Below are 14,719 nucleotides of genomic sequence, written 5' to 3'. Positions count from 1 at the left end.
GTAGATAGTATGGTTGATTCCTTGAATCTTCGCGAGCTCCTTAGAAAGCCCGACCATTGCGATGTTAAATAATGTTGGCGAGATGACTGAGCCCTGAGGCGTGCCGCGTGAACCGAGGGTGATCTCTTGCGAAAGGTATCCTTCGATCTTGAGCTTGGCAGTTCTCTGGCTAAGGAAGGATCGGACGAAGTCGTAGACCCTCTTCCCGAGCCCGAGGCCGGCAATAGACTGGAGAATGAACTCGTGTGAAATATTGTCGAATGCCTTCTGCAGGTCTAGTCCAAGGATGGCTCTGGTATCTCCCGTGCTCCGGTCGATGATCTGATGCTTTATCAGCTTCATGGCGTCCTGTGTCGAGAGGCCGGCTCTGAAACCAATCATATTGTGGGTGTACATGTCATTGGCCTCGATGTGCACCTTGAGCCGGTTGAGCAGGGCATGCTCTGCAACCTTACCAACGCAGGACGTCAGGGAAATTGGTCTTAGATTCTCTATTCCTGGTGCTTTACCGGGTTTGGGGATGAGTACCGTGCAGGCCGCCTTCCACTGTGTGGGGACCTGTCCACTGCGCCAGACTTCATTAATTCTTTCAGTGAGGAAGTCGATCGACTCATCATCGAGATTCCTCAGCATCCTGTTAGTGACGCCATCTGGACCAGGGGCAGATTTGACGTTGAGTGAGAAGAGGACATCTCGGATCTCGGCCGCGGTAAAGTCCCGGTCCAACTCCGGCACCGCACACCCCGCGTAGTCCGGGAACTGGGTAGGTGCAGAGCTATCCGCGACCGGCAGGTACTTGTCTATGAGCCTGTCGACAATCGACACGTCCGGGGTAGAGTCCGTAGCGAGGTGGATGGCTCGCGCGAGGGATCGTCTCTGGCTGGATCTGGTGCTGCCCTCATCGAGAAGGTGTTTGAGCAGACCCCAGCTCTTGCCTGATCTGAGCTGACCCTCGACGGATTCGCAGAGCTCATCCCATTGTTGCTTACACAGGTTCTTGCAGTGATGTTCGATCTGCCTGTTAACTTCCGAAACCTTCTTGCGGAGCCGCCTGTTATGCTTCTGCCCCTTCCATCTCGTGAGGAGGGCTTGCTTGGCTTCCAGCAGGTGCGCCAATCTGCTATCCATCTTGTCAACGTCGAGCTCAGTGACGACCTCCTTGGTTGCCGCCGCGGCGTCATCCCTGATCCCTTTGCACCAACCTTCAAAATCTGTCTCCGCCATCGGCGCGCGCTCGGCTCTGATCTTGCGGAAAACGTCCCAGTCGATCAGCTTGAATTTCCTCGTCTTATAGCGGGCTATCGGGAGGGAGACTTCGATGACGTAGTGGTCACTTCCGAGGTCTAGAGCCGTGTTGACCCACTTGACCTCCCCTACGTTCTTGACAAAAGAGAGGTCTGGGGTAGTGTCCCGGCATGCGGAGTTGCCTCTCCTAGTGGGGAAGTCCTTATCGGTGATAAGGGTCAAGTCCAGTTCCATCGCAGTCTGCCACAGTTCGCGTCCCTTGGGCGTGTCATGGGTGTACCCCCACACCCTATGTGGAGCGTTGAAATCCCCGACGATGACAAGGGGGTGCCCACCGGCCAGGCTGACGGCCCTCTTGAGGAGAGAGTTCGCCCTCGCCCTGCGGTAGCTGGGGCTGCAGTATACGTTGAGGATATAAAGGCTGTTTCTTCTGAGGCCCTTTCTGGGTGGGTTCATGAGGATTTCAGTCATGACGTACTCGATGCCATCACCAACTGGGCCGAGGTCGCGAGAGAGGCAATTGTACCTTTTGCTGACAAGGGTAGCAACTCCCCTACCTTCTGAATGTGAGGATACTACCAGATAACCTGCGAGTTTGATAGGAGTACTAGTTGCAACTTCCTGAATAGCGATGATTTGGGGCTTAACCGTGAGAGTTCTTAAATATTGCTGCAGAAGCGGCTTCTTGTTGGGAAACCCTCCGCAGTTCCATTGCCAAATACTAAAGTTCTCGTCCGCACTATCCATGGCTAGGCTGAGAGGAGGCTTGAACGGCCCTGAGAATCGCGCCCTCCGTCGGTGGTGCTAGTACATGACGTCGTGCTGCGACTTGCGAAGGAGCGGGGCTGGGTTCTCTCCTGGCATCGACCTCCTCTAATTTGCTTATCCGTTCACTGAGTGCACCTAAGCCCATTTTTGGGTGCGATATAGCTTCCTGGACCTTTGCTAAGCTAGCCTGCATGCTGGCGAAAGCATTCTTGAGTTCTGAGAGCAATTTTGTAGTCTCGTCTTCCTCTCTGTTCTCTACCGCTCGACGCTTGGGCGCGCGCGCCGCGTGGGATGTTTCGGATGTATCCATGGCGACCGGGGCCAAAGGGGGTTGCGGCGAGGAGGGTGAAAGCGCGAGTTTCCTAATCTCCGCCATCTCCGCAGCTAGCCTGCACATTTCTTGTCTAACCTGCGCGTTTTCTTTCCTCAACTGCTCGTTAACTCGTCGCAACTCCTCGAGCTCGTGTGCGTGGTGCGAATCGCGAGGCGGGTCGTCACCTCTTGGACCCTCACGTCCCCCTCGAACCTTGTCGGCCCAGGAGAGCGTGAACTTGCTTCACGCTCTCCTGGGCCGACGAGACGTCGAGACGTGACGAGACGTCGAGACGAGACGTCGGGCGGGACCTGGTCCGCCTCGACGTCTCGCGCCCCGGCCTGGAGCTGGAGCGAGTCCGCTGCTACGTGGCGAGCCCGGCGATTTGAACTGCGCTAGAGGTACGCGGACGCTTCAGAACGCATTTTAATCTTAAAATAAGTCTCTCCTTGGCACGAAACAAGCGTTTCGAGGTTTCTGGGATGGTATTTCAACAGTCCACGTTGACTTAATAGTGACCTTTAGTGTCTCTTTAAGTACTGCTGCGACAAAGCTGCGTTTGCGTTTGTAACGTGCAGCGCCCACATAAATCGCGTCATTGTCTCTTCCGTAGTCCTTCGCCATGTTCTTTGCCCTGCTTCTTCCTGCCCTCGTGATGTACAGGATGCATAATCTTGGGTAATAGGGGTGCCGTCAGTTTGGCCCTTATTTTTTGGGGTATGTCCCGTTTGTCTCCGTGTTGTGTGAGGTAGCGGATGCCTAGTTTATCTAGGATGTCTGCCCGCCGTCGCCTAGGGGAGGCGTTCGTATTGTACGATACGTTGCGCTTCTATTAGCTCCTCTAGCATGTTGTGCAGCCAGAGCTCTAGGAGCTTCTCCGTTCTCGTGCTTAGCGTGAGTACAATCCCTTGTTTATGTACCTTCCTAATTAGGCCATCTAGCTTACTCCTTTCTTCGGCGTACCATCTGTGGTATGACGCCACATACGTGATATGGTTTATGACGAATTCCTGGATGATTCTCATAACGCTTGCTTCTTTCATGCCCACGTGCCTGTTGGTGATTGCTCAATCGCATCGTCTGAAAAACTTTGGCTTCGATTTTGCGAATTGTTTCTGTTGGTGCCCTTGGCTTCTGTGATCATTCCCAACACCTTTATCTTCTCGACTTTTGGTATGGGTTGTCCATCTTGGGTCTTGAGTTGTATGTCTGTGTAGGTTTATATGTTGTGGTTCTTGGGAGGTCTCCCCTTTAGCTTTAGTCTGTATAGCAACAGCTCAGATTTTTTGGCCGAGCATGTTAATAATAATAATATTTGGGGTTTTACGTGCCAAAACCACTTTCTGATTATGAGGCACGCCGTAGTGGAGGACTTCGGAAATTTTGACCACCTGGGGTTCTTTAACGTGCACCTAAATCTAAGCACACGGGTGTTTTCGCATTTCGCCCCCATTGAAATGCGGCCGCCGTGGCCGGGATTCGATCCCGCGACCTCGTGCTCAGCAGCCCAACACCATAGCCACTGAGCAACCACGGCGGGTGGCCGAGCATGTTAGACCTGTGCCTTCTAGATATTTCTCGACGGTTTCGACTGCTTCTTGTAGTCTCTGTTCAATCGATTCATCACTGCCATTGTTCATCCATAGCGCGATGTCGTCTGCATACACTGTGCGGTTGCGTCCTTAAATGATTTGCAATTTGCTAGGAAGACCAATCAGAGCCAGGTAAAAGAGCACAGGCGATATCACCGATCCCTGTGGTGTGCTTGCACTGCCAATAAGCACATTCTCGGACGTGAGGTCTCCTACCGTGACTTTGGTTCTCTCTCCGTTAAGAAGTTTGGGATATAATTGTACGTCCGCTCGCCCAAGCCAAGGTTGCTGAGTTGGTTCAGTATGGCTTGATGTGCGACATTGTCGAATGCCTTTTTGAGATCTAGCCCGACGATGGATCGAGTCGATCTGCCTGTTCGTCTATTACTTGGCACTTCAGTTGCAGCATGGCATCTTGCGTAGACCGGTTTCTTCGGAATCCTATCATCGTGTTAGGGAGTAAGTCACTGTCTTCTATGTAGTTGGTGAGTCTGGCGAGTAAGGCATGCTCCAATAGTTTGCCCATGCAGGAAGTTAACGATATGGCTCTTAGATTCCAGAGTTGTAGTTGTTTGCCAGGTTTTGGTATCAGGATGACTTGTGCCGTATTCCACTGATGCGGTATATTTCCTTGTTTCCAGCACTCGTTGATATATTCTGTTAGTTTGCCAATGGACGCGTCATCCCGGTTTCTGAGTGTCTTGTTTGTAATGGCGTTTGGGCCCGGTGCCGATTTGGTGTTGAGTTTGTGCAGGACTGCTGTTATTTCTGGTTCACTAAACTCTTCATGGAGGTCGGAGTTCTGTACTCCCTCGTATTCGAGATGAATACACGGCGATGCCCGTGATATGTATTTGAGTTCGACCTCGTTCAAGAATTCTTGCTCTGTTCCTTTATATGCGTATATGATCTTGTGCACGTTTTGCCAGTGCACCGTTTTTGTTTCCTCTGGGTTAAGGACACATTTGAGCAACCTTCACGTCTTGCTCGTGCTCAGTTGCTCATCCATCTCCGTACATAATACATGCGGCTTCTCGCATGTGCGAGAGCCTGCTGTCTATCGCTTCTAGGTGAACCTCTTGCGGGATCATCTGAGTTGACTTGGAGATGTCTTCCTTTAGGTTGGCTGTCCACTGATCAATGCCTGCAATGGTTCCTATGTTCCTCTTTCTCTTATTTTCCTGAATTTCACCCTATCAACTCATTTGAGTTGATTACCCCTGCGTTTGTCGGGGCCTCCATTGAGGTGGATTTCGATTATGGAGTGGTCTTCCCAGGTCTTCTGCGTATTTAGCCGTCTTATCTACTGTATATTCTTAGCGGAGGTGAGCTCAGGTGTGGAGTGGTCACAGACGCTGTTGCCTTGTCTTGTGGACGTTGCTGGGTCTGGGACGACGGTTAGACCTTCCTGTTGGGAGTCGAGCCAAAGATCTTTGCCTTTGGTGTAGACGTACTTGTACCCCCCCTCCCCCTTGGTGTGGGCGGCGTTAAAGTCTCTTCCTATTATCACCTTCCGGCCACCCGCTATGTTGAGTGTGCGCTTGAATAGTGTTAAGAATCTGTCTCTCTTGAACGTTGTACTGTTGTATACGTTTAGAATGAATATACTATTTGTCTTCCTTAGTTTCAATTAGTATGTTGTCTGTGTCCGTGACTCGTGTATCATGTTGTACAACCGTATGAATTCTCCTCACTAGGGTGGTAGGGGTTTTGGTTTCTCCTACGGCATTGCCTATGGGTTGGTACCCTGATATTCTGGTAAGGCCATTCGTTTCTTGTAAATTATTACGTCCGACTTGTCTTTCGGTTTTAGGTATTGATAGAGATTCGCCTTTTTTTATTTCCGAAACTTCTGCAATTCCATTGCCATACGGTATGTTTATTTTTCCTTTGCTTGGCCATGGCTTGCCGTGAGGCTGTCGGGTCTATAGTATCGACCGCTTGAGCAGTAAGGGAGACTTGGGAGTCGCCTGGACTGTTTCTATTTCCTTTGCAGGGGCTACAGCGTCCATTCTTTCTCCTAACCTCGTTACTCTTGCGTTTATATTTTCAAGCTTTTGCTGTACGGGTTGTAGCTGTTGTACAACTATCCTGACCATGACCGCCTTACTCAATTCTTCTATCTGGTTCATGCGCTCTTCTTTTACTCAAGTCTGGGTTCAAATTCTTCTAGACGTTCCTCTCTTATGCTAGCAGTTATAGTTTTCTTGGCTTTGACCCCGTCATCCTCAATAATCTCTACGGTCTTGCGTTTAAGTTGAGGAGTCAACTCACTCACTCAATACTACCATTTGTTGTTTCATTGCTGCCACGACTTGTTTTATCTGTGCCAGCTCTTCTAATTTGTGATTAGCTACAGCCTCCGCCTCCGCGCGCTTGCCCGTGACCGCACTTTGCGCTTGCCCAGCTCACCGTTGGTGTTGCCACGGTGTCTCCAAAACTCCGGGGTTCCTTGACATTGGACCTGGCTCTGCTCCTCGATCTGCTCGACCTGGCACTGCTCCTGGACCTGGATCTGCTACGCTCTTCTTTCGAAGGTTTCGAAGGGAGTTCCGGCCGATTCTTCAAGATGCTGAGGCATTGCGGCTCATCTTGCGTCGTGTAGTTTTCTTCTTTCTTTCTTGTTTAATTCTTTCCCAGCGATGTTTCTTCACCAGGAAGGGGATCTTGTATGTTGTCTTGCATTCTCAATCTTCCGTAGGGTGATCCGTATAACATAGATGATACTTAGCCTTGCATTCATGGTTTTCGGGAGGGTCCGCCCAACCCGCATCTTCAGCAAATCTTGCCATCAAGATTAGGACACACGTCCGCTGTGTTCTAATCGCCCACATTGGTAGCACATGCCCATCCAGTTGTTTCTTGTATAGCGTACACCGTGGAAAGCCCGCACCGTATCTCACGTACGTAGCTTCGAACCTTGTATACGTCGAACAGTAGAATCACGCTTGTTGTGCTGCCCATTCGCTTGGGGGCGATTGCTGCAGGATTTCTTGGAGTTATTACTTTTCTCACGATGTCTTGTGCGCTGTCTTCCAGTCCTATTTCTCGGATCACTCCTTTGGATGTATACTGACCGGGGCCGCTTCGTAAGCGCTGGCTTCGTATTCCTGTGTATACGTCCTGATGTAGACGACCTTCTTGTATTTGTCGGCGTGTTCTTCTGTGGGAGTACTAATCACTACTATGTTCTGTTGATAGTTGATACATATCGTGTGTTGCTCTTGTGCCTCTTCGGGTAGGCTGGCCGCTTTGACGATGCTTTGGACAATGTGAGTGCTCGTGTAGTCGGAGACTCGAAAATTCCATCTTGGTCTTACTATTATCTTGTATTCCTCCTTGGGTAGATGCGGCATTCTGGTCGCATTGGTAATCTCACGCATGCGCCGCTCTATTTCTTTCTTGCCTTCTCCCGTCGACTGGGGTGGCACGTGTTGTCACTGTGGCGTTGATTCCTTGGCTTTGCGTCGTGTAATCGGATGCCAGCCTGCACTATCCTCGTAGTCTTCCTGCGTAACGTTTTCTCCCTCCACCGATACTTCCATCTTGCTAAAATTCCTGCCCGCTAAGCGCGCGGCAAGCCACATCGCCGCAGGTGCGGCGAAGCCGCCCACGGCATCTGTGCAGGCATAATGTGGTCAAAAATCGGTCCTTCCACCTTAATTTGGTGTCAGGACGATCGTGGTGACTTGCTGCGTCGATCCGTGGTGTTTCTTTTTTGACGAATTTGGTGATTTTCCGCCAAGAATCACTCGATAAACACGGAGCCGACGTGGGGTGCTGATGATGAACCTCTGTCGTGGCTCGCACCCACTAAGGGGGATAGGCCAAGAATCGGGCGGCAGGAAATAGCTAAGGAAATTATTATTTGAGGACGATAAACGCAAAGTAAAAGAAATAAAAAAAAGGACATGATGCAATAACTAAACTAGTATGCGTCCACTCACCGTTATTGTCTTCTTCTGCTTCCTCTTTATTCCATGTACGATGCTCCTTGACAAACTTAACTGCCTATACGTCGCGACTCAAATACTTTTCGCTGCCGTTGCCGAGCGGAAAGTGTAGGCCTCGTTGTTTGCACTTGACGAATGTTCTATCCATGTAGTCCTGGGCTGGTGTTGCCGTAGCTGTTCTCCGTCTGAAGGAGCAAGCAAGCCTTGCAGCGGTGAGGGCAGTGTTCCTTCTCAGCCTTCCGAAAATCTAGACCGCAAGGCCGAAGCCACGAACTGGGGAGACAGGGTACGGATCGCGCAGTGCGACCTTCCATTCTTCCCTTTGTCTAGCTTATTAAACGCTCATCGTCGGTATAGATCGCCCAGTTCTTCGTCGAGACACGGCACACTATCACTAGGCTCACAGCACGGGCTGGAACTAACTTGAGCGCCATGCCAGGACGTGCGAACGACGCTGCTGTGCAAGGACTAGCCGTTTAGCGTTACGACACGTACATATTTCAGGGACGAGATATTCGCTCCACGCGAGCCAAACATCCAGAGGCCTTATTCACTACTCGAGAGCGCTGACGAGCATACCAGAAAAGCAGTGTTAAGCGAAGAAACGGGGTTTCTAGGACCGATGAAGAGTTGTCGAACGGGTTTAGGCGAAGCGCTTAACGAGTTTGACCGCATGACCCTGCCGCATATGCGGCCATTATATTGTATTCGTATTATAGCCATTCACCGACATGCAGTCGGGCTCTGTGCTTCGTCTAACAGCTCACGTATAGTTCACTTCTCTAACGCACTACAAGAAAGACCGCCTGATTTCTCTCGCCCTCACTTGGGCGATATTCGAGGCTGAAAGGAAGAGCAACAACCCACATTGGAACTGTCCGTTATCCATCTATCCATACAGTAGAAGTCGTCGAGGTCGGGAAAATTTTTCGCGATATCAGTGTCTTCGCGATAGCCGTAGTTCATTATAATGCCTTTCTGCAACAAAAACAAATTTTTCATATGCGCAGTTAATTGGTTGATTCACATTCAAAAGTGCGCATATCTGTTCTATATACCCCTTTCAGGAGCCAAATAATTATGTTGATTTAAAACTTAATTTCACCGCATTTCTTACTTCTCCAGAATCGTAAAAAGCACACAGTTGCAGAATAGAATAAGAATTCTCATTTCTTTCGAGTTTTGTCAAGTTTACAGAATGCAAACTCAATGTAAGAACTCACCACAGGAACATCAGATACGAGAACATTAACTATTTCATGTCTAGCAGGCTTAAAAAGCACCTATTCATTTTGTAGCTGCAAATAAAACTACAAAAACCAACAATTTAATTGAGACGAAATGAATTCACCTAGTGGCATTACAATTGCATATTAAAATAACACTTCTGGACGCATACTCCCTAAGCGAGTCATGCAAGTATCATAATGTAGTTACCATAATATAAAGTGTATGGCTTGATATGATATTAGTGCATGCTTCCGAATATTTTTTCTACTACTGAGTGATGCTCACACCACCTCGTTCATGTTTTGTCATATCACAGATTGAGGAGTGTTAAACACATTGTGACAAGTAACTAAAACGTGGCAGGTCTGTCTTCATGTCACTGCTGCCACTTCATTTGTTTGAATGAGAAAAATGCTTTTTTGTGATGTGCTCGAAACACAAAGTGATAATAAAATTGCCATGAGTGCGGTGAGCGGAGTGAAAATCGCACATCGGCGCTCGACATGAGCAGCCACTGATCTTACTGCTCTGCAACGACGACAGCAAAAGGCTAAATGCTAGTGCACATTCTCAAAAACTGCAGATTAGCATTTAAGACTGCTACAAATATGGAAGAAGCGTTTTTTCAAGATATTCACAACACATACATGCACATCTAAACACACAGCACCTTCAGATGATGCACCGTGCAATCCACACTGTTTGTGGTTGAGCCAGTGCCCGACAGGGAGTGACTCTGCTCGATCTCGCGGCCAATTGTAACGCAAACTTGAAGGTATTTCCAAAAGTGATGATCCAAGAATACGGCACACCTTTCTTTGGCCACTTGTAGTTAATGATGTCACTTATTTTTTGGTTAATCCGCTATTTGAGCGCCTCTGTCGAGTCCGAATTACCAGTTGGCAATCGTGCTGCAGCACCCTGCGCTTCATGAACTGTACCTGCGACATAACGTTGCTGTCCCATCGAGCACATCTTTTGAGCACCTTTTCAGTATAGGGAGTCATAAGATCAGAGGCAAGCTCTCCAACGAATTCGTCATCGTAATTAATCTTATATCTTAATAATATATTAGTTAATAGTCGGTGCCATGTCATCGTTTTTACCTTCCTTTTGTCCGTGTTTTGCGTTTCACTGTTATGAACCTTACAATGAATCCTAGCCAACTGGCCCAACTTGCAGTCTTGATGCAGTAAAAAAATGCTTTTTATGGGTATTTAGCATTATACTCGAACACTTTTCTGATTAAGTATACTGTACTATACTCAAATACAATTTTGTGCAATACTCAGTAACTTATCCTAAATACATTTTTGAAGAATCTTGTACAAGTCTGATATGACCTTTAATAGGAGTGCCAAAATTGCTTGCTAAAGGCATAAAGTAAGGTTGCATTAAGATTATAAGGAGCACATATAAATTTGCTCAGAATTATTTGATACGAGTCATAGCTGGGGCACATGACAGAACATACCATGATGATCAAAAAAAAATGTACCGTCTCCTACACTGGGTCAATCACACAAATTTAGTGTAGCAGTGATGTTCTACACCATCTTTTTGTACTGGTACTGAGTCGTACCAAGGAGCATGTAATGGATGCATTAACACAGTTCAATTAAAGACACACAGAGAGGACACAGATTAAGCCAATCATTTATATAAAGCCATCAGTACAATGCATCAAATCCTGCTGCAGCATAAACGGAAGCACTTCAAATAGCAGCTATTACCTGAAAGCACATGGTTGTGGAAGCACCTGAAGATTTTTGTTCATTCTTTGTTACCCGAAGTAATGACACCAGAGATCGTGCAGAACGTAATCTGTGAACACAGTTTGCTGTAAATATGAAAGACAAGTACAGCTCTGCAATACCCTGAATGTGTCTTTTGGCTGCTCACAAGCTTACAGGGTGGTCTCTAGACTAGAACGCTTGAAGTAGCGGAACGCGGTTGCACCCTGCTATGGTCACGTTTAAAGTTTTAACAACATTAATGACACATACTGGTTCTATACATGCTACAGGAAAATGGAAGATATCAACGATGTCTTAATTACATCTTCAGCTACAGCTAATATGTAAGCAACTTTCATGCTAGCATAGTGAGCAACATACTCAAAAATATAGCTGTGCACATAGAATCTCTCATTTTTCCATGTCCTGCTCCACACGCTTTTAAACATTAACACTAGTATGCCACCTTTAAACTGTTCTAACATGCTGAAGGAAGGTAGATCACATAAATATGTCTTGTCCAGGGTTACACTGCTGTACCCTAAACATGAAATTTCAAATATTTGTTGCCACAGGGAAGACATCACGATAGCTTTCGAACAAATCACGAGTTTGTTTGCAATCAAGGCATTTCTTTCAGAGCTTCCATTCTGTATAGCTAGCCTAAAAGAGTCACAATATTTTAAAAACTAATGTAACAATAACAGAACAAACATACATGCCTAGCCGCACAGTTTTCAATGCTCACAAATAAGTCAAAGGTCTCTTGAGTAAATGATAGCACAGCGGGAGAGTCAGCAGGCGAAAGGCAATTGTCGTCATGCTTGACCTGTAACTGCATCTCAACTCCAATTTTGTAAGGTAATTTCTCTTTCGCTGTGATGTTGTTTACTGAAGCAGTGTGCCCACCAGCGGAGCACCATTCCTCATGACACAAGTCAATGCAGTCTCTGGCTGCGCACTCCTGGTGTGCCTGAGAGGAGATGGTAGTAGCAGTTGCAGCACAGGTATGGAAAGTTTGTGATGCCCACACTGCTGCTAGTGCTCCAGCTGTTGGTATAAGTGATGGGGCTGCTGGCCTACAAAAGGTCGATGCTGTCGAGGTCATCAAGTCGCAACAGTCATGTGGACACGATGGCTGATGGTTCAGACTGCAGTTGAGCATGACGTCTCCTCAAGTCTGAGCGAATCAGAGCTGTAAATGAGAAACAGTGTGTTTCAGAGCCATATTTAAATATATACAGTAGAACCTCGTTGATACATTCCCGTTACGTACGTTTTCCCAGCGCCAACGTTCGCAATCGAGAAAAAAAAAAAATGACCCAATAGAGATGCTCATTTTTTTGCTGGTTCATACGTTCCCCCAAAACACAATTTTCCGGTACCAGCGTTCAGCACGTCGCCAAACTGCGATCGTATGATACGTTTTCCGGCCACTAGATCCCATGTGAACAAGAAAATACGCGAGGCGCGCACGATCGAGAACAGTATATAGCTGCCCGCCGCGACAGCTTCACCGCAATACTCGCCTGCCCATCCCACGCGAAAACGCAGGCGCGCACTCAGTTTCTTATTTCGTTACCAGCTGCAAATCTTCTCCGGGGTCGTCGCATTCAGCTACCACCGCCAATCCTATTGCGATAAGCAGCTTTGCCTATCTGTTTGACAGCGTGTGATGCCGTCGGAAGCGTAACGCACGCTTTTAATAATAGGCGATAACCGAAACGCGCCGTCGTTCCCGGCTGCAGACTGCGACTGCATACGCTACGCAGCCGCTAGATCCCTCGTGAACAAAAGGCGCGAGGCGCGCGCGATCGAGAACAGTCCCGACTCACGTGAAAACGACTGCGCGCAGTTTCTTATTCCGGTACCAGCGAATCTCCGCCCGGGTCGTCGCACGCCGCATTCACAGCTATCGCCGCCAAACCTATTGCAATATGTATTTTCATCTATCTGTTTTACAGTGCGTAGTGCGTACTGCGTGCTTTTATTAGGCGATAATCCAAACGCGCCACCGTTCCCTGCTGCAGGCGACGCGATGTGGGCATCACGTTTCGCTTCGGCGGCATCCGGCGTCGCCCACCAGCCCGATTTCGTTTCGGTTTCCCGTCGCTCTCTTGAAACATCGTGCAATGGGAAAACAAAACGTCCCTCGGGCCGCTGGAGCACCACCAGCTCGACGCGCGCCGGAGTCGTGCCGCAGCGATCAGCGCGACGCTTCGCATTACGTAGACGTCAACAATAGTTAAGTCCGTCAAATTTTTTTAGTTAATTCGGATTGTAAGTTTTCGCGGTTAGTGCGTTTTTTCTCGCGGTTTCTTCCAAAACGTATGAACGAGGTTCTACTGTATAGAACACGAAGATGCACCTATGTAATACGTTCGCTAAAGGTATATTAGCATGTGCACTAAATTCCCACTTGTATGATTCGCCAGGTGTGTGTGTGTGTGCATGTACACTTAACTGTAAAAGCTTTAATACCGTGTCAAAGGATGAATAGGCTTTTACCTCATATTGAGAGCCTCTTTTTGAAGTGATCTAAGTTATGCAACTTATGTTGAAACTTTTTTTTTGCTGCATTTAGAATTGATTTTATCCCATGTTTTTGTGTTCACAATCCATTTGCCAAAAGTGTAAGCATGCCAGAGTGAATTTTCTGAAACTGCCGTCATTCGTGCAACAAAGGATTATATTGCTTAAATGATATTGCACGACAAAAAAAACGACATGGACGTGAGAGAAGATGACACACCAAGCGCAAACTTTCAACTAAGTTTATTGTGCCACTGCGTCAATTTTATACATGGCAGGCAGCATAGACCGTGCATGCGCTTAAAAGAAAGTGAAGTGCGAATTCATGTAACATAGTTACGAGTCATGTGATGCCGCATCCAAGAAACTTCATTCTTTTTCTGTGCGAGCCAGAGACGGGAAGCTAACACACGTATCACCCAATTTCGTGATCATCTGCGCTTCAGATATTTCACGAATGAGCTGCGTGCTGCCACGGGAAACAATCATGCATTGATACTCAAGAGGTTTGCGTCCATGATCGCGACAGTGGATCGCCAAAAAACCACCAGAGCCGTTTTTTACATTGTTCCTGTGTTCGCGGAGCCGATCATTGAGGCAACACCCAGTTTGTCCAATATATTTCTTTCCACATGAAAGCGGGAGGTTGTACACCACCCGGTGGACACACTCGACAAACTTTTTGCGGTGATGCTTTCTGCACTTATCGGAAGGGACGGCATTTGGATCCGTCAACCTGCAAAGCCTGCCAAGCTTGTTGGGAGCAGAAAACTATGTTACATGAATTCGCACTTCACTTTCTTGTAAGCGCATGCGCGGTCTATGCTGCCTGCCATGTATAGAATCAATGTAGTGGCACAATAAACTTAGTTGAAAGTTTGCGCTTGGTGTGTTGTCTTCTCTCACGTCCGTGTCATTTTTTTGTAGCGCAATACCATTTAAGCAATGGATTACCAACTTGCCCGGAATGGTGCTCTCATAAAGGATTACAGTGCGCAGAGATCAATGGTGCTCAGGATTGGACAAAACCTCAACATTTAGAAGAATGACTAAACAGAATGGTTCGTGCTTAAATGAGCACCACAAATAGTTAATGGGAAGGCGCCGTTACCTGTCGCACATTACAGAAATTTTTTTCTTGTGTCAGGAGAAAGTGCCAGATGTATCAAGAGAATTAGGGGTTGCCCCCACTGCCTCTGTGGCTGGCCCCCAGGTTTATGTGCAAAAGCAGGAAGAATTCTTAGCATGCAAACGTTTTGAAATACGATTAAAATTTACATCTGGAACAGAAACTTGTTCTTCCAGAGCACTGGCATGTATCCCGGGACATGGCCAAACAATTTTTTGTTG

At 47.7% G+C, this 14,719-nt stretch overlaps 1 protein-coding gene across 2 annotated transcripts in view; it reads right to left on the bottom strand.

Annotated features, from left to right (window-relative positions):
- Positions 1 to 10,741: 10,741 nt before the first annotated feature.
- Positions 10,742 to 14,719, bottom strand: part of LOC142571756 (choline/ethanolamine transporter flvcr2b-like) — a 90,331-nt gene continuing 86,353 nt past the window's right edge. For both annotated transcript variants that reach the window (XM_075680334.1, XM_075680333.1), the window contains exon 10: positions 10,742 to 12,032. In XM_075680334.1, the coding sequence (XP_075536449.1) occupies positions 11,959 to 12,032 (74 nt within the window). In that variant the 3' untranslated portion in view covers positions 10,742 to 11,958. The remainder of the gene's footprint in view (positions 12,033 to 14,719) is intronic.

The sequence above is a fragment of the Dermacentor variabilis genome, chromosome 2 (genome assembly GCF_050947875.1).
Source record: "Dermacentor variabilis isolate Ectoservices chromosome 2, ASM5094787v1, whole genome shotgun sequence".
NCBI classification, from domain to species: Eukaryota; Metazoa; Arthropoda; class Arachnida; order Ixodida; family Ixodidae; genus Dermacentor; species Dermacentor variabilis.
The sequence above is the reverse complement of the archived record's forward strand: the minus strand, read 5'-3'. Positions and strand labels throughout refer to the sequence as shown.